Source organism: Littorina saxatilis, linkage group LG12 (genome assembly GCF_037325665.1).
Source record: "Littorina saxatilis isolate snail1 linkage group LG12, US_GU_Lsax_2.0, whole genome shotgun sequence".
Lineage (NCBI taxonomy): Eukaryota > Metazoa > Mollusca > Gastropoda > Littorinimorpha > Littorinidae > Littorina > Littorina saxatilis.
The window spans coordinates 43,995,070-44,013,147 of NC_090256.1; the positions used below are offsets into that span (position 1 = coordinate 43,995,070).

An 18,078-nucleotide genomic window follows, 5' to 3' on the forward strand; every position below is an offset into this window, starting at 1 on the left:
TGACCGACATCCCCCTGACCCTACAACACACAGACCAATGTACCGTCACCACACACACACCGTACAAAACAAGCAAGACACGTACCCATGTCAGTGGTGCGGCCGGTTGTGGCGGCAGAGAAGGTGACGGAGGTGTCTTGTGAGGGTGAGTCTGAGGACGCTTGCTGTGTCTCTGTGGCCGTTGCACTGGACACCACAGCACTGGACCTCACTGCGCTGCCCTGACCGCTGCCCCCAGTGTCGTTGACCCTGCTGATTGTCAGTCTGTGGGCGCTGTCGGCCGCAGGTGTCCCTCCCGCGTTGTCTTGCTTGGGGGGTTCCATGGCATCGTCGCTCTCGCTGTCACTGGGGGTGTGTACAAGTGGCATGGGGGACACATGGGGTCGGGCGATTGGGGTGCCTTGACTCTGAAAGTGGGTCAACAACAAAGAAGTTATATGCCAGAAGAATGAGATGACTCGGCGGCACAAACAAAGTAAGTGAAATGGACAGAAAAAGAAACCTGCAGGAATCATCAATGTTCAAAAACAATGGCTTACAAATGGTCTTGAGGACAAGCTTCTCTGCCATTCACTACATCATTGAAAAGACACAGTTTGCATAACTCTGTGTATGCCTGTACATGTCTGCCTGAGGTTTGCACATCCTACTCTTGGTATGCGAACACCTTGCACAGATCATCACAAGGTACAAAAACTGTACAATAGGAATCATGACTGAGTGATCATCCCCCTCCACCTATTTTCCACCCCCTTCCTAACTCTGAAAAGAAGTGTAAAACGTGTCTCTGCATGGACTTACAGAGGTAGACGGGTAACATGAATAACACCGAATTCCAATTGTCGTCTAACTCGAATTGCTCCATTGTCGCCTAATGACGAATTGCCAAATGTCGCCTAATGTCGAATTGCCAATTGTCGCCTAACCTAGAATGCCAAATGGCGCCTAATGTCGAATTGCCAATTGTCGCATAAGACCGAATTCCCATTGTCGCCTAACATAGAATGCCAAATGTCGCCTAATGTCGAAGTGCCAAATGGTGCCTAACACCGAATTCCCATTGTCGCCTAACACCGAATTACTTTTTACATTTAGTCAAGTTTTGACTAAATGTTTTAACATAGAGGGGGAATCGAGATGAGGGTCGTGGTGTATGTATGTGTGTGTGTGTGTGTGTGTGTCTGTCTGTCTGTGCGTGTGTGTGTATAGAACGATTCAGACTAAACTACTGGACCGATCTTTATGAAATTTTACATGAGAGTTCCTGGGAATGATATCCCCGGACGTTCCAAATTTACGTTCATCTTATTCTTCATCATTTCCTGATTCCAAAAACATATAAATATGTTATATTTGGATTAAAAACAAGCTCTGAAAATTAAAAATATAAAAATTATGATTAAAATTAAATTTTCGAAATCAATTTAAAAACACTTTCATCTTAGTCCTTGTCGGTTCCTGATTCCAAAAACATATAGATATGATATGTTTGGATTAAAAACACGCTCAGAAAGTTAAAACGAAGAGAGGTACAGAAAAGCGTGCTATCCTTCTCAGCGCAACTACTACCCCGCTCTTCTTGTCAATTTCACTGCCTTTGCCACAAGCGGTGGACTGACGATGCTACGAGTATACGGTCTTGCTGAAAAATTGCAGTGCGTTCAGTTTCTTTCTGTGAGTTCGACAGCTTGACTAAATGTTGTATTTTCGCCTTACGCGACTTGTTTTTTAACTGTTTTTAATCCAATTGTTCACTCCATTACAAAAGGCTGGCATTTGAATATATTTGGTTTAAACACGATTTTATTCAGAATTTCACAGGATAAAATACACATAGTGGACTCTCTATCTCTCATTCTATATTAGGCGCCATTTGACAATTCGACATTAGGCGACATTTGGAATTCTATGTTAGGCGACAATGGGAATTCGGTGTTAGGCGCCATTTGGCAATTCGACATTAGGCGACATTTGGCAAAAGAACAAATTCTAAGTTAGGCGACAAATGGAATTCGGTCTTAGGCGACAATTGCAATTCGGCGTTATTCCGCTTACCCAGGTAGACTGCTTATATAAAACTATAACAACCACTAGAAAATCTAAAACTAATGAGGCCAAGCGCTGTTTAAAGATCTGATAAACAAAGGGCAGTAAGCGCTTGTTAATGCACAAGACATGTGTAACAACCACCTGACTCAGCCACTACTTGTTAATGCACAAGACATGTGTAACAACCACCTGACTCAGCCACTACTTGTTAATGCACAAGACATGTGTAACAACCACCTGACTCAGCCACTACTTGTTAATGCACAAGACATGTGTAACAACCACCTGACTCAGCCACTACTTGTTAATGCACAAGACATGTGTAACAACCACCTGACTCAGCCACTACTTGTTAATGCACAAGACATGTGTAACAATCACCTGACTCAGCCACTACTTGTTAATGCACAAGACATGTGTAACAACCACCTGACTCAGCCACTACTCACCATCGGCGGCTCCTCAGAAATGGCGGCCATCTCAGTCTTGGGGTCATCGCGTGACGTACAGAAGTATTTGACTGCCAGCTCCTCCAGCACAGTGTTGAACCAGGTGCGATCTGCACAGACAACAGCCACCTGTCACCTCAACTCTCACCATGCACACGGACCATGTTTTATAACTGTCAACTGTGTTGAACCAGGTGTGATCTACACAGACAACAGCCACCTGTCACCTCAACTCTCACCATGCACACGGACCATGTTTGTAACAGCAGCCCGACTTTCCATGAGGGTAACCTCACATGACTATATGACATCTTATCCTTTAAAACTGGCTTTTAACTCTGCATAAAAGTTTTAAACTTGCAGTTAGCCAGTACTTGTGGGGGAAGTATACCAAAATCATAAGGGCAGGTATGGTGTTCTGAAAAAACCCTGCTTGGAACGTCATCACTCCGTTGTTACACCATAACAAGGATGCAGAAGTAAGTTCTGAATTATACACGCGAAGAAGTGCAGGAGTCGTACAAAACAAAAAGAAAACACACACCTTCCTCTGAGACGATGCGGTCGCCAAAGTTGCGAGTACACTCGTGACACCACAGCTGGGCGACGACCTTCATCATAGGGGCAGCGACTCCAGGCTCCAGTTTCCCCGTCTGACTGCTCATGCTTGCCGTGCGTGACCGCATGGATTCCTGGGATGTGGACTGCCCCAAGCCCCGCTCTGAGCAAATATCAACATTCAATAATAATATTGTAACATTTATATAGCGCTTCCCTACAACTCAAAGCGCTTTACAAGTTGAAAACAGCCGGGTGATATGCAAGACTGCTTATATTCACAAAGTGCACATAAAAATGCTTCCGTATTCGTCTCCTTCTCCAGACTATAATTTCCCATTAGTAATAAAGTCGGAGTGATGAAAAATGTTGCATTATAATGTCTAAATACAAATGTTATTCCTGATCTTCCGAATCGTGAGGAAAACTCTAAACTAACCTTAACAGAACTTTTTTATTTACCTTTAACCTCCTCCCCCTCCCCAACCCCACCTACACTTCCCAGCTGTGTGCTTTTCAAACCTATACAAATTCCAGTAAGGCAAGCATTTGCTTCTCAGCTCTCCCCTTGAGCATACATACAACAACAAACAGTAAAGTGGTAATATGCAAATGACCACTATCAATGAATAGCAACACTTGTTTTCAATGCAAGATGCAAAAATCACACAAAAATAGACCTATTCCGGAAATAACTCTGTATGGCTTTTATGGGTTGTCCAAGAGTTGCTTTCCCTTGATTTTTCTTGACTTTCCATGGAAACACTGACGCAAGATATACATGACATTGTAGGTACAGTGTTTCTATGGAAACAAGGGAAAGCAACTCTTCCACAACCCATACAAATTTGACAGAGTTATTTCCGAACATGGTCTATCAGACCAAGCCCAGACGGCCACACTGACTTGCATCCTCCTTCTTGCTGGCGCGCATCTTGCGGATGCGAGATCGCGGTGACATGAGCTGGATGCCCTGCACCACCTTGGCCAGGTCGTGTAGGGAGAAGATGTAGTGCGCGTGCACCGGGGTGGGCCGCAGTCTCTCCTTCACCAGACTGTACAGCTCCAGCAGACCCAGGGTCAGCGCCTGCAGCAAAGGCATCATGATATATTTGCTTTCTGCTAGGACAGGCGCAGTGGCCAGGTGGATAAGATATCAGCCTCTAAACCAAGTGCGCAAAATTCTGTAATCCATGTCAGAGTACGGTGGGTTATAGAAACACGAAAATACCAAGCATGCATCCTCTGAAAGTGGCGTATGGCTGCCTAAATGGCGGGGTAAAAACGGTCATTCACCTAAAACCCCACTCATGCAAAAACCATGAGTGTACGTGGGAGTTTCAGCCTATGAACGCAGAAGAAGTTTTCTGCTAACATACTGTGCTGTTATCATTCTGATGATTTCACTTTCTGCTTACATGGTTTTCTAACTATTATGAACCTGATGTGTTCTAGTTACGGTAGACTTTATAGTGCAATTTTATCTTGACAAATTTGTCACTAACTTAAAAGCACAGTCAGCCTCCCGTAAACCATCACAGACACTGTCAGGCTTTTACACAAAGTACAAACACCCTTTCGTTTAAAAACTCACCGCTTGCGAACATCTTAGGTGCCGTACGTAAAGAGCGAGCAATCTTCAAAGAATTTATTTTGCGTGGCCAGCCGGATTGTTCAGTACCACAATCGGACGCCTCGTTTTGGCGCTAGACCTAACTTTTAAAATCTAAATAATAAATTGACAGCTTGTTACACAAACACTCATTCTCTTCAGTTTTTCTCCTTGAAGAGCAGTTTTGTGCTCCCGACTGAAGCTAACAGTCTTAACGGATATATCCGTACCTGGTCAGATATAGAGCCATATGAGTGAGTACGGATATATCCGTACCTGGGAGACAATGAGTTAAACAACATTTCACAGACTGTAATTTTCCTGGATGATGCTTTGCTTAGCATAAAGCGCTGTGTGTCATATTGGCCATATGCCTGAAAACAAACTCCAAACTTAACCAAGACTTAGCAGGCTCCTCCTCAATCCATCTGGGTTCAGATTAGGGCGGAGGAACTGATAGGAAAGGGTATCCTTGGTGGTTTGAGAGGAAAAGTAGGAAGAAATGTTCACTAATTTTATCACATTCAATATCCAGTGAGATTGTCCAAGGACTTTATATTAAACCCGGAAAGCAGGAATGGCTGGAGGATAAATGGCAAGATGACAGACTGAGAAAGTGAGACGTTTGTACAACTTGAGAAATTCAACCATTGAGGTCTGGAGTTTATGAAAGGAGATAATGTAAAAACTGTTTCAGTTCTACCCACCTTGGAGAACTCGTTGTGGTGCTCCACAGAATACGTGGGGAACTCCTCCAGCCAGCTGTGCAGGGGGCGTGAGTAGAGGGTCAGCAGGCTGTCGGGGGACGGGCTGAACACCGTCACATTGACAAACTGTCGCAGTGTCCTGGCCGATAGTAACTGGCTGGCTTCACCCAGGCCTGAACCTACACACACATCAAGTGATTAAATAAAAAGAAAACACACCAGTAACCAGGTTAGGTACGTTTACATCTATAATCAATATTTCGGCACGTTACTGTCTTCTTCGCAGTATTTTTTATCAGTGGTTGCTCTGTTGTTTACACATCAAGTGTGTTAGCACTTACTGGACATTTCTGTTTCTCATAAACATCTTAATTGCGTTCATAAGCAATGCTGACATGAATTCATCTTTCTTTTCAATAAGATCTCAGAAAATATTCAAAAATGAGGGTAGAGGTTGGGGCTGAAGACACCCACCTGAATTCTATCACCAAATGTTTACACTTCTCTGCTGGAGAACAAAGAGAAAATGAAGCAGAATGAGGCTCAAAGCCTTAAGGCTGAGAGGTGAAGATGGCAATTGACAGGGACAGGGAGGTAAGCAAATGCTGCAACAGGACAGACAGATGATGATGTTGTGTTGTTGCAAGTTTACTGTTCTATTATTGTGTTAGGATTTATGTACTAATATTCAATAGGTAAAGCACAGAGAATATGGATCTTAGTGGTTTGCACTATATAAGCCTTCATTTTGATAGTTATCAGATGCAGGACAGCAGGATAACAACAGTGAGAGAAAAACGCAAGATATTTGACGCCGTACCTGGAGCAGTGGGTAAGGTGGAGGCGGCGATGAAGGACGCTTCCTGCAACTCCTGGAAGACCTGGCGCTGGTGGTCGTACACACCCCCCGCACTCAGCACGTGACGCAGCAACTCCACCGGGGGCTGGTAGCCTGTACACAACACAGTCAGTGTCATTCGTTTAGCAGTCAACAATAAGCATAGTAACAAGTATTGGAAGAACTATCTATATATATATACGACTAGTGTCTGTCTGTCTGTTCGCGATGCACGGCCAAAGTTCTCGGTGGATCTTTTTCAAATTTGGACACCGTATTCAGCTACACCCTGGACACAACCTCATCGATGAGATATTTCAACACGTGCTCTCAGCGCGCAGCGCTGTGCGCGCTGAACCGATTTTGTTTCTTTTTGTCGGGATCCACTACCAGTAACTCTTCCTTATCTTCTCCAGTGTTTTCAGCCGCGATTATCTCCCTTCCTCCGTGTGGCGTCAATCCATATTCCTGTTACTACGTTACTATTTTTAGAAGGTCACTGCACGTTACTATTTTTAGAAGGTCTCCAGTGTTTTGCGCGTTTATCTCCTTTCGGCTCTACTTCTTCCCGGCGAAGCCGGTACCCGGCGAAGCGGGTAATCATCTAGTTTGATATATGTGACCCTCCACCACGGAATGTCACCTCACGCGGTTCTGTGCTAGGCCTAATATACGTCCGGGGGGTGTCAGGTATCAGTGTGAGGGTCACCTTAGTCACCAGCTTATAACTCAAAAAGTTTTCCCTCTTTTCTAAAACAATTTTTACCATTTGATAGAGCATAAAAAAAAAACTCTTTAACAAAATGTAAAAATATAAAAATCATGCAAAGGTGACAAACTACTCATTCCGTGGTGGGGGGTCACAATCTTATATCTTATGGTCCCTGTGGAATTCCCTCAACGAAATTCGGGATAGCGTGCAGTGACAGAACTGCGCTACCCAATTTTTTTCTCTTTTGCTGCATGCATGTATTCGTGTTTTTCAAGGCCTGAGACTTGGTTTGCTGTGACGTTGCAGGCATGCCACGCTGATAGCGACAACTGGTTTCAAAGCCAGCGCAGCTACCGACTGAGTTGTCTTTCCCTTATTTTTTCTGTTCATTTTGTTGATTTTGTACTTTCCTTACAATTACTGACAACACATGGAGGATTTTTTAATAACGACATCACAACAAGAATTACTGAAATGCCAAGGTGCATGAAGAGATTCTCCCAACACTGCCACCACAACCATTATTTTATTTCAAAATAAAAGACAACTACACTGACCGCCCACAGTGGGAGCCATGTTGAGGTCATCAATGAAGAAGAGGTGGCGCTGCTTGGTCTGACTCCCGGCTCCCGGTCCCGGCATGACTCCCATGGCTCGGCTCTGGATTTCGTGGATGTGACCGATGACGGTGGTCTGGAGGCGCGCGGCAGACAGGCCGTGGGACATGACCACGGTGGAGGCGGTGTGTTTGGGCAGCAGGAGTTGCTGGATGAGTGACGTCTTCCCTGTCCCCGGGGCCCCGGCCAGTAGCACCGGGTGATGGTTGGACACCAGCAAGTCCAACAGGTAGTTGTAACGCTCCACCTGCACAACATTATGGATAAGATAAGATTTATATAGTCCTGTGAGGTTAACTTGATTTCACCCCCTTTGCTTCCAAAGTTGGTAAGAGTAATATTCCACCCCTCCGTTTCCTATAAAATGACCTTTTTTTAAAAAAAATTATTTGAATTTTTTATTTTCATTTTGGGGCTCAGCTACGCACTAGATCTAGTGGAGATCAGATAGCCTCCAGGCGAAAAGGGAAAACTAGTAGCCTGCTGATTTAAACCCACATTGGTATGGGTGCTTTATAGTCACATTCAGTTTTTTTTATCTCAACTATGTAAGTCTTTCTCTCCTGTGAAATGTTACTTCTTTTTCGCTTCTCTCCTTACTTTTCTCTATCTCTCTCTCTTCTCGTCGGCAATCTCTTCACCTTATACTAGCGCTAGTAATGGTCTAAGTGAGGACCCTGAGTGCTATACGGAAAAAGAAGAAGAAGAGGAAAAAAAAGAAGAAGTTCAATTCAATTCAATAAAACTTTATTAACTGAATGCAACAAACAAAAATTTTTCTTTTGGTTCATGTACGGAATAACATCACATAAAAACACACTCTTAGAACATATAGACACATAAAAGTACACATCAATACACACATATTCCAAACCACACATATCTTGTGTTCAATGCTAAGACTTTTGCAACAAAGAAAACCAACACACTTCCCCGACAGTAAGAACCCTATACTCACATCGGGTGTGAGGAAGAAAGTTCCCCCAATGGCCTTGACCTTGTCCAGTTGACGGTCAGACCACTTGACGAAGGACCCGGAGGTCTCGTCCACAAAGTAGTCGAAGACCTGGCCCCACACGGGCATGCGCACCGAGTGAACCGCACGGAACAGCATGTCTTGTGAAAACTTGCTGAACCGCTCCTTGAACCTAAAGGCAGAGAAATTCACATGGGGAAAAAACTGCCGGTTTTCCTAAAGTTGTGAAACCATACTTAAGGTATAATATCTAAGGACATCTACATGAATTAGAAAGAAAAAGCAGAGAAATTCACAAGGGGAAAAAGTGCTGGTTTTCCCAAGTTTAAAACATCTTTCTGAGAGGTGTTTTCTTTGTGTTTAATATTATTTTGTTTGGACCTAGCTATTGATGTGTACATTGTTGTTAAACAGTTGTTTGTTGTATGTTTATCAGGGTTTGCTAGTGTGTGATAGGGTTCGTGTCCGTCTGTAGATGTTAGTTTCTTTATTAGTCCTGTGTTGACAACTCTTCGACAAGCGCTTAGAACTGTACCCACGGAATACGCGCTATATAAGCTTCATATTGATTGATTGATTGATTCTGTCAAGAAGGCTATGAAAGCGCCTTTTCTTCCATTCTATTTCGTGAAACTCATGAATGACAACTGAAATGTCAGCAGAGTTAAAAGCAGACGAATAGTGATGCTGGTGCTCTATGCACTCACACCATTTGGTGGTGCAGAGCTGACCAATGCTAAACGGAGGGCACACATAACACAGGCACTACTGTCCAGTGTGGAAAGGGTATTTCAACTGATTGGAAAGCTTCAACAAACTTGAAGAACTGGCATGTGTTTTTTACATTTCATTTTCAGTTTTAAATCTGCTGCTTAATCTTGTTTGTTATTACAGTTGTTTTATCTGTTTACCTGTCAGGCAGATGCCCACAACTTTTCCCCATTCTATACTTTTCTTCTTTTCACTGTTATTATCCCTATAGTGTTTAGCGTGCTTCGTTTTTCTCTTCTTCATGCTGTATGTTTGTTTCCTTGTTAGTCTACACGTTGTTTGTATTTTTGACCAGAATATGACATTTTACACACATCAAGACAGCCAGTGTTCCTCCGAGACCGTGCTAAGGTGAATAATAACTGTTAAGATCTGTGTAAAATGTCATATTTTGGTCAAAAATACATATAACATTTATGTATTGATTGATTTTAGTTAGAATTCCTGTTATTTTTAACGATTAAACCCATTCAAATGTGCACTCTTTTATAGTCTCGGCCAGCCGCCTAAATAAAATGTAAGTCCGACTCGGACGTTACATGACTCAAAGTAGGGAAATACAATATTCCATTAAGACACTGAAGTTTTCCACCCACCTGTCGTGCAGGTGTCCGCCGAAGCCCCAGACGAAGGCGAAGGCAAACATTCCCTTGAGGACGTCCATGTAGTGGGGGATGAAGGCCTCCATGTTGGACGCGTTGGTCAGTCGGCTGCCCATCTGACGCGATACCGCTCCGTCTCCCCCTCCCATGCGACTGGTGGACACTGACACACACAAGACATCAGCAATAAATGGCTGATAACCAGCACCAACAACACACAACACTGAAGCTATGGAAAGAACAGAAAACTCATCTAAATCTTATCTTGTGAATCAATCTTACAACCACCGGCACGGTTGGCCTAGTGGTAAGGCGTCCGCCCCGTGATCGGGAGGTCGTGGGTTCGAACCCCGGCCGGGTCATACCTAAGACTTTAAAATTGGCAATCTAGTGGCTGCTCTGCCTGGCGTCTGGCATTATGGGGTTAGTGCTAGGACTGGTTGGTCCGGTGTCAGAATAATGTGACTGGGTGAGACATGAAGCCTGTGCTGCGACTTCTGTCTTGTGTGTGGCGCACGTTATATGTCAAAGCAGCACCGCCCTGATATGGCCCTTCGTGGTCGGCTGGGCGTTAAGCAAACAAAAAAAATCTTACAACCAGGTAAAAAATATAAATTTTGTCTTGTGAAATAACTGAAGCAACTAAGCAAACCTCCTTTCTTCTCCACCTCTACACACACACATTCTCTATCTCTTCACCTACTGCCATCACCCATCCCTCCCTACAACACACACATACACACACAGACACAGACATGCACCGACACACATGCACCCAACACACTCACACACACAAACCCACACAGACAGACACACACACATACATGCACACACACACACCTACTGCCATCATCCATCCCTCCCTATAACACACACAGACATGCACACAGACATGCACACAGACTCACACACACACGCACACAAACCCACACAGACAGACATACACACACACATTCTCTCTCTCTCTTCACCCACTGACACCACCCATCCCTCCCTCCCTCCCTCCCACTCACACAACCACCCCCCCCCCCCCCCACATACACACAAACAGAATATAATCTCCACCCACCCTCAGCAGCCTCCTCCGCCTTGGCTTTCTTCTCCAGGTCCTCTCTCAGCACCACACGGTCCAACAGCGACGAGAAAATCTTCAGGAAAGACGCCATTTCCATCACCCCACTCACGCGACCCTTCACCCCCTCGTCCTGTGACCCCACGTCCGTCAGCAGGGCCGTTGTGCACTCTGACCCCATGAACTTCAAGGTCGGAGGGAACACGTCCTGTACCAGGTCATCCAGGATCTTCATGCTGAAAACAAAATCATATATGTTGTAGTTTGATTGTAATAATTCCCCCCCCCCCCCCCCCCCCCCCCCCGAGATATGAGAATCTGGCTGTAAAAGTGTGACAAAAACCTCTTTCAACTAGTCAACAAACAAGTGTCCAAACAGAATCAGTAATTTGTATGCACATAAAAAGTCTTGTGGGTAACAAGGACATTTATGGGAAATCGGAATTCCCCTGCTGTAACCTCATGAATATTAATGAGTAGCACATGGACCAATCGCTGGGTAATGCCAGAGATTGTTCCAGCCAGCTTAGCGTGGATGCTTTCTCCTTGACCTCGTTTGGTCACTCTTTTCTTTGTCTACCTACAGACAACATCATTTTTGCTCTGTCTCTACTTGTGACTTATTCTTCGTCTTTTCTCTAACTTCTCTTCTTTATACTTCCTTCTCGCTCTCTTGTGTCTTCTATTCTTCTACTTGATCCCATAAAAGTAAAAAAGAGTATTAGCAGATTTATTCCTATACATTGCTTCCCTCCTAACAACAGCTAATACGGAGATTCCTGTGGTGAGAGTACAATCTGGTAACCAGCCACAATCCCTTCTGGCCTTTACTGCAGGTGTCCTCTCATGACAGGGACATGCTATGGCAAGCTGTAAAACAACATTTATCATCATGATTCAAGATTCTTTACAGAATTCAGCCTTCACACAAAAAGGCATTCTCTAGAACTTCAGAATCTCTAACTCATTACATAAACCTAATTATTAAAATTTTTTTTTTTAAAAAAAGCATTGCTTTGACCATTCTCATCTGAAGTGTATAGTACCTTCCTGATGTGAGAAACCAGCGTGTCTTCGCCGTCTGCTTCCAGGTGTGATAGAGGGCGCTCCAGTGCAGAGTGGCCTCCCCACAATGCACCACTGTGCACCGCGACACGGCTGATGGGGAGGAATTGCTCAGGGACCCCGTCTCAAAGATCAGTGACGTTGTGTCTGATAAAACAAAATATTCAAATGAGCTTTCAACCATGTTCATGGTCCATTATTTCCCACCTCAAAATACCGCTCCTTGTAAAGTGACACAGGGAAAACAGCACACAAAACACACAAAAAAAAAAAAAAAAAAAAAAAAAAAAAAAAAAAGCACACAAAACACCAGACAGCAGATGTCAAAATACCGCTCCTTGTAAAGTGACACAGGGAAAACAGCACACAAAACACCAGACAGCAGATGTCAAAAGGAAAAAAACAATATCTGCTTTTATTTAAGTCTCATTCGCTCTTTATCTTCCTTTTTGAGTACCATACTCACTTACCTCTGTCATTTCACCTGATTATGGGTCTTGACGACAAACAACACCCACAAAACATACCCAAGACATCTCTTCTTGACCCTCTTTTCCAAAGTGAAATATCCGAAGTCAAAAGGGAAACATCATAATGCAAATAATGGCGCCACATACAAATTCTGTCACTTCTTCTACATGTCTCCCGAGGACCTGACAAAGAATTTCGAAAACAAAGTTTGTCTCGGTGACTTTGACATATCAGCAGTGAGAAATTACTCGTGAGGTCACCCCTCCAGGCTGTGTATGTATGTATTGGCATCTTATGTAATTAAAGATACACTGTTTTCAAATTTGATTAGTCTGTAAGCAGAGTATCCCACAATGACCACCGACCCTTGAGCTGGGTGCCCTCTCCGTAATACAGAATGTTCAACATCTACTGTCAGCAGAGTAAGGGCCTATCAACACACACCTTTGAGCTGGATGCCCTCTCCCTAATACAGAATGTTCAACATCTACTGTAAGCAGAGTAAGGGCCTATCAACACACACCTTTGAGCTGGATGCCCTCTCCCTAATACAGAATGTTCAACATCTACTGTAAGCAGAGTAAGGGCCTATCACCACACACCTTTGAGCTGGATGCCCTCTCCATTGGCCAAGGCGAAGCGCTGCTCTCCGTCATACAGTGTCTTCATGCCCTCCGTCCACACAGGATCAAGGTCACCGTCCAAGATCAACCAGCGCAGAAGGTTGGAGGGGAGATCATTCTGCTGCTTCTTGTCGCGGCGCTCAGAGTTATGCAGATTCTCCATGAAGGTTTTGTTGGACAGCCACATGAAGAAAGAGTCCTGGGCGATCTTTCCCATCAACCCCCCCTGCCAGATCCCGTCCTTGAACTGACCTAGCAACTGTTCAATGGACACAAAAATTCACATAGAGCTGCAGGAAGTCTCATAATTATCTCTATGCTCATAAGAATTGAAAAACACAGCAGCTTTGTTTCTCTAGTGATCTTCTAAAGTTAAAAAAAAGTTGAAAATATCTGTGACTTTTACTGATATCCTTGCCATCACTCAGCAAACCTGCATAGCCATTCATCTCTCGCCTAGGTTTTGCAGAATCCAACAGCAGACATAATCATTCAATAAAACACTAAAATCTGGGGGACAGCAGACAAACTGAAGATATTTACTCATACCAGAAACAGGGGGTAATTTCATTATTTTCAGATTAACCACGATGAGCTGCACTGGCTGCAATGAAGTTGTTGTTATTCTTGTCTTGAACTGATCAAGGAATGAAAATGCAAATAAAATGCTCTGGGCTCCCAGACCTTTTTGACAAAATTCATCAATATCCAACGGAAAAACAACCACTAGTGTTTGTCAAAAACTTGTTTACAAAACTCATCTATATCCATCTGAAAAAAACACAACTACCGCATTTTCAGGACTATAAGGCGCTTCATTTTAAATGGCGCAACCCCTACTTTTCAGTTTAAAATGAGAACAATCCACACAATCAGCGCTTCCGTTGTATTGGCCGCAAGTCAAAGGAAGTATACAGAGTGGAAATACGTTTTCTCTCCGATGAGCGGTGAGATCAAAGAGTCTGCATTCTCAGAGCTACATTTTGGTTTTGTGACCTGAGGTCAATGACCTTATTTTCAGCTGAGCCCAGCTGCCTGGCTTAGTTTACAGACAATGACCTTCTGACCCCGGGTCAATGACCGAGTAATAACTATGAGACCGACGCCTTTGATGTCTGAGAGGAAACTTTGTCCCGGTCATAGAAGCAGAAACTTGCATATCACTAGAGAGGGATTGTTCCCTTTCTTTGTACAGCGATGTGGGAACATCTGTACTCTTCTTTAGCCATATACAAGGCGATGCCAGTCAAAAGGGCGCAGTTTTTTACAGCCGTCTGACACGCGCGAAAAAAGAAAGAGGACGCGCCACCTACATCCTGTAAGGGGGAAGCACTCGGACAGTGCTTGGGATCCACGGTGGCGCATGGTTATGGGAGATAATTGTACCCACTCAGCGTTTTGTCCAATTTTTTCGGCCTATAATAGATAATGTGCAAGAATAGTACTGTCGAGGTAAGTGTTATATTGACAGTTGCGCCCTATAGTCCCGAAAGTAGGGTAGTGTTTGCCAAGAAGAGGCTGACCTCTTTGGGCTCCATGGTGGTGGGCACAATCCTGACCACGCCGACCTTGGGTCTGTCGGGTTACCCTAATCCAACATATGTTTTTATTTGGCCTAAACATCTGATACTTCCCTTTGTTTATCAGATGTTCTAGAAAGGTTTGACAGTGTATATCAAGAAGAAGTGTACCTCTTTGGGATCCATGGCGGTGGGCACGATCCTGACCACGTCGACCTTGGGGAAGTCGGCCACCTCCTTGGGGCGGAGCATGTTGCGCGTGTCCTCGGCGAAGGTCTGGATGCTCTTGGTCATGGAGATGTTGGCCTTCATCTGACGCAGCTTCTTCAGACCGGTCGATGCCTTGGGCTTCAGGTCCTCGTCAATGTGACGCAGCAACTGTCCGCACAATATTAGAACATCTAAACAGAAAACAACTATTATCCTGCCTATATACAGAGGTTATACACAGAAAATCTGGAGAGAAAAAACAAGAAAGGAGGAAAGTTTTAAATTGGGGTGTTCTTAAAAGGGGGGATCCACTGTATTTCTAACTGAATACACAACATACAGAATTTAGTCAAGTTTTAGGTAGTGTTTTGTGTTCACGAGAACCGGTTGGAAACAATAGACTCTTAAAGCAGTTCTAAACTACACATTTCATTATTCACATGTTTCTAAGGCGTCATGCCATCTGTTGATCTGTTATCTTACCCTTATCTCACCTACCAAGCTGAGTGATAAAAAAACAAACTTGTCCACTCTTTAGGTTATTGAAATGTAGCAGTTTCAGAGACGAATCATTCTATTCAATGTCCCCTGAACTCAAGTTACCTTTTCACAAGCCCAAAACGGGGACATATCAAGAAACCTGATAAGGATACTGTCCGTCCCACAAAAGTTCACAAAGCAGGTTAAACATATCCATGGGCCAAGCATTTTGAACATCTTCATTACATCTGAGGCACAAACAGATTAATCTAATCAAATCAAATCAAATCAAATCAAATCAAATTTTTTACAACAAGCTTTTTTTTCAACCAGCCCTCGCCCAGAGATGGGACTAATCTAATCCCATATTTAAACGGACATTCACATAGACCACAAAAAAAAGAACCAGTCAGCAAGCAGGTGAATTACCGCAATCGTTAGAAGTAATGTCAAAAGCAGCAACAACAACAACGAAGGAAACAGAAATCTTCACATTAAAAAAGACAAAAAGAAAGAGTCTACAAATATTCAAACCAAGACATTTTACGGTCACCCCAGATTCTGGGGGTAAATTTACAGGGGTTAAAAACAGAATGGAACAGAACTGGAATGCAACCAAAATTAGAGCTGTCAAAAGCTAAAAAAAACGAATATTGCAAAATCTCTGGGCTGCTGAAAAACTAAAAGAGCAGAAAAGCACACACGGTAAAAGACGATTTTGCTGAACTTCAAAGTGATCGAGCCACGCTGCGCAACATCTGTGGAGAAACATGTTGTCAAACAGAAGCCACCAAGCTGTAGCTTTAGTAAACCACACAAACACAACATCAGGCAGGAATTCTGTTCTCCCTAAAACTAAGCCTCTGTTTTAAAGCAACTGAGGACAAGCAGGAATTGCCTTCAATGGCATCAGCTGTCATTAAAACAAGTCAACACACAAGATTTTGCCATCATTTTGACAGAATTGACAAATTTGTGTAAAGGTGGGAAAATGTGATGCCAGGCCTGCCTATAACTTCCCAAAGTTGCCAACACTTTTATGACCATTAAAGCATGTTATTTTTTGGTAGTCGTTTAGTAATGATTACGGTACCTATGAGCGATCATGGAACCAGTCTTATTTCTGAGCGGTTTCTAAATCATTTGTAAAACGGTCTGACGGAAGAGCAGACTGACCTATTTGCATAGGTATAATCAGTACTTTGTTTTCAGTGAGGGACAAGAGAGTTTTGGACTATACTAACTTCCAGGACTTTAGTATGTGATTCCGAGAACATCACATGTGTTGTGAACAGCGGTTCCAAGGATTCTCAGTGGAAGAAGTGTAGTGTGAATAGTGCCGGACTGTGTTCTTCTTCAGTGTGGCCAGAAGTATTGTGTTGTGTTGATTTATGATGAAGTGATTGGATTTGATTCAATAGTAAAATGTTTTAAATGTTCATTCGTTGTGTGCCGTGTGACTTGGTCAAGTGCGTGTTGTCATCATCCCGTATGCTTGTGTGTGATAGTGTGTGACTCGGTGTGCAAAAATTTATGAATTAGTGTGAAAATGCAGAAACTCTGTGCATGGAAAAACCTATACCTGACTACAAGTCAGCAAACTCAAATATTCCTTGACACAGCACATTGCCAAAGAAACTAAATCCTGGCATCAACCCCTCACTAGGAATCTCAAATACTCAAATGCATCAACCTGACTCTAGTACTAGTACTAATAAGCGTGATAAAACAGATAAAATGGCAAAACACTATTTTCTATGTACCATGATATGTTCCCACACACTATAAAAAATAAAGCAAAAAACCTGACATCAATACCTCCAGCTGCCCTATTCCCCCCCCCCCCCCCCCTCCCCGAATCTCTTTTGCATTCACAAAACCAACAAGCTCAAAGCTAAATTTGCAAACAATACCACAATTATCATAGCTAGTGCTGTCTGTGCCTTCATTTTACCAACTAGCTAAATCTAAGTGCCGTGCGGCCAAGCTACAAGTTGCAAGCGGGAAGGGGCGGAGGGAGGAAGGGAGGGAGGAAGGGAGGGAGGGAAGGCCACAAACACTGAAACAGGCGACACAATCCCACCATACTTACTGGCTCCTCGTCTTCGGGAGCAGTGTGCAAAGGTTCTCGCCCACGCAGAATCTATCAAAGCAGCAAGTGTCAAATAAACTAACGGCTAAAGGTGAAGGTCATATCACACAAACACACACACACACAAAATGCCAGTGATGTCAAGGACAAGTAAAGGTCATGGTCACATCAAAAACACAAATGAAACTGTCAGCTGTGCTAAAGTCCAAGCCCAATGTGCAGCTGAACTGTTCTCATCTAAAGTATCAGTGTGATTTTAGGTCAAGGTCACATCAAAAGTCTGAGAACCAGACAATATCAAGTACAGGTGCACATGAAGGTCATGTGAAAGAAAAGTCATCAAGGTCAGGTCAAGGGGATGATAAGCACAGATAGAAAAATCTTACAAACATTTCACTTTAGAGTTGCCAAGATCAACGGGTGATGCTCACATGAAAAGCACATAAAATGAGCCGTCAATGCAGGTGAAAGTCAAGGTCAGGGTCACATCAAGTGATGTTGGTGGAAAAAAAGTCTGAAGTCAGATTCAGGGGGAGGGACAAAGAACAAGCAGAGGTGCAAGTGTGTATGAGTGTTGCAGTCAGTACAGTTATCACAACTGCTGTGCATCAGAAAAGCTGATCAGTGGCTGCAAGTGTTTGGTGCAACAATGGT

The 18,078-nt window shown here is 43.6% G+C and overlaps 1 protein-coding gene across 6 annotated transcripts in view; it reads right to left on the reverse strand.

Annotated features, from left to right (window-relative positions):
- The window catches only part of LOC138982022 (dynein heavy chain domain-containing protein 1-like), a 179,827-nt gene that overhangs the window by 91,740 nt on the left and 70,009 nt on the right, over nt 1–18,078 (reverse strand). For 5 of the 6 annotated variants that reach the window (XM_070355231.1, XM_070355233.1, XM_070355235.1 and 2 more), the window contains exons 48-61: nt 17,425–17,475; nt 14,814–15,020; nt 13,102–13,381; nt 12,010–12,175; nt 10,961–11,199; nt 9,886–10,054; nt 8,501–8,690; nt 7,483–7,789; nt 6,196–6,327; nt 5,376–5,554; nt 3,963–4,143; nt 3,043–3,219; nt 2,499–2,608; nt 86–407 (exon numbers count right to left, since the gene is read on the reverse strand). In XM_070355231.1, the coding sequence (XP_070211332.1) occupies nt 86–407; nt 2,499–2,608; nt 3,043–3,219; nt 3,963–4,143; nt 5,376–5,554; nt 6,196–6,327; nt 7,483–7,789; nt 8,501–8,690; nt 9,886–10,054; nt 10,961–11,199; nt 12,010–12,175; nt 13,102–13,381; nt 14,814–15,020; nt 17,425–17,475 (2,710 nt within the window). The remainder of the gene's footprint in view (nt 1–85; nt 408–2,498; nt 2,609–3,042; nt 3,220–3,962; nt 4,144–5,375; nt 5,555–6,195; nt 6,328–7,482; nt 7,790–8,500; nt 8,691–9,885; nt 10,055–10,960; nt 11,200–12,009; nt 12,176–13,101; nt 13,382–14,813; nt 15,021–17,424; nt 17,476–18,078) is intronic. The other variant, XM_070355232.1, reaches the window with a different exon arrangement.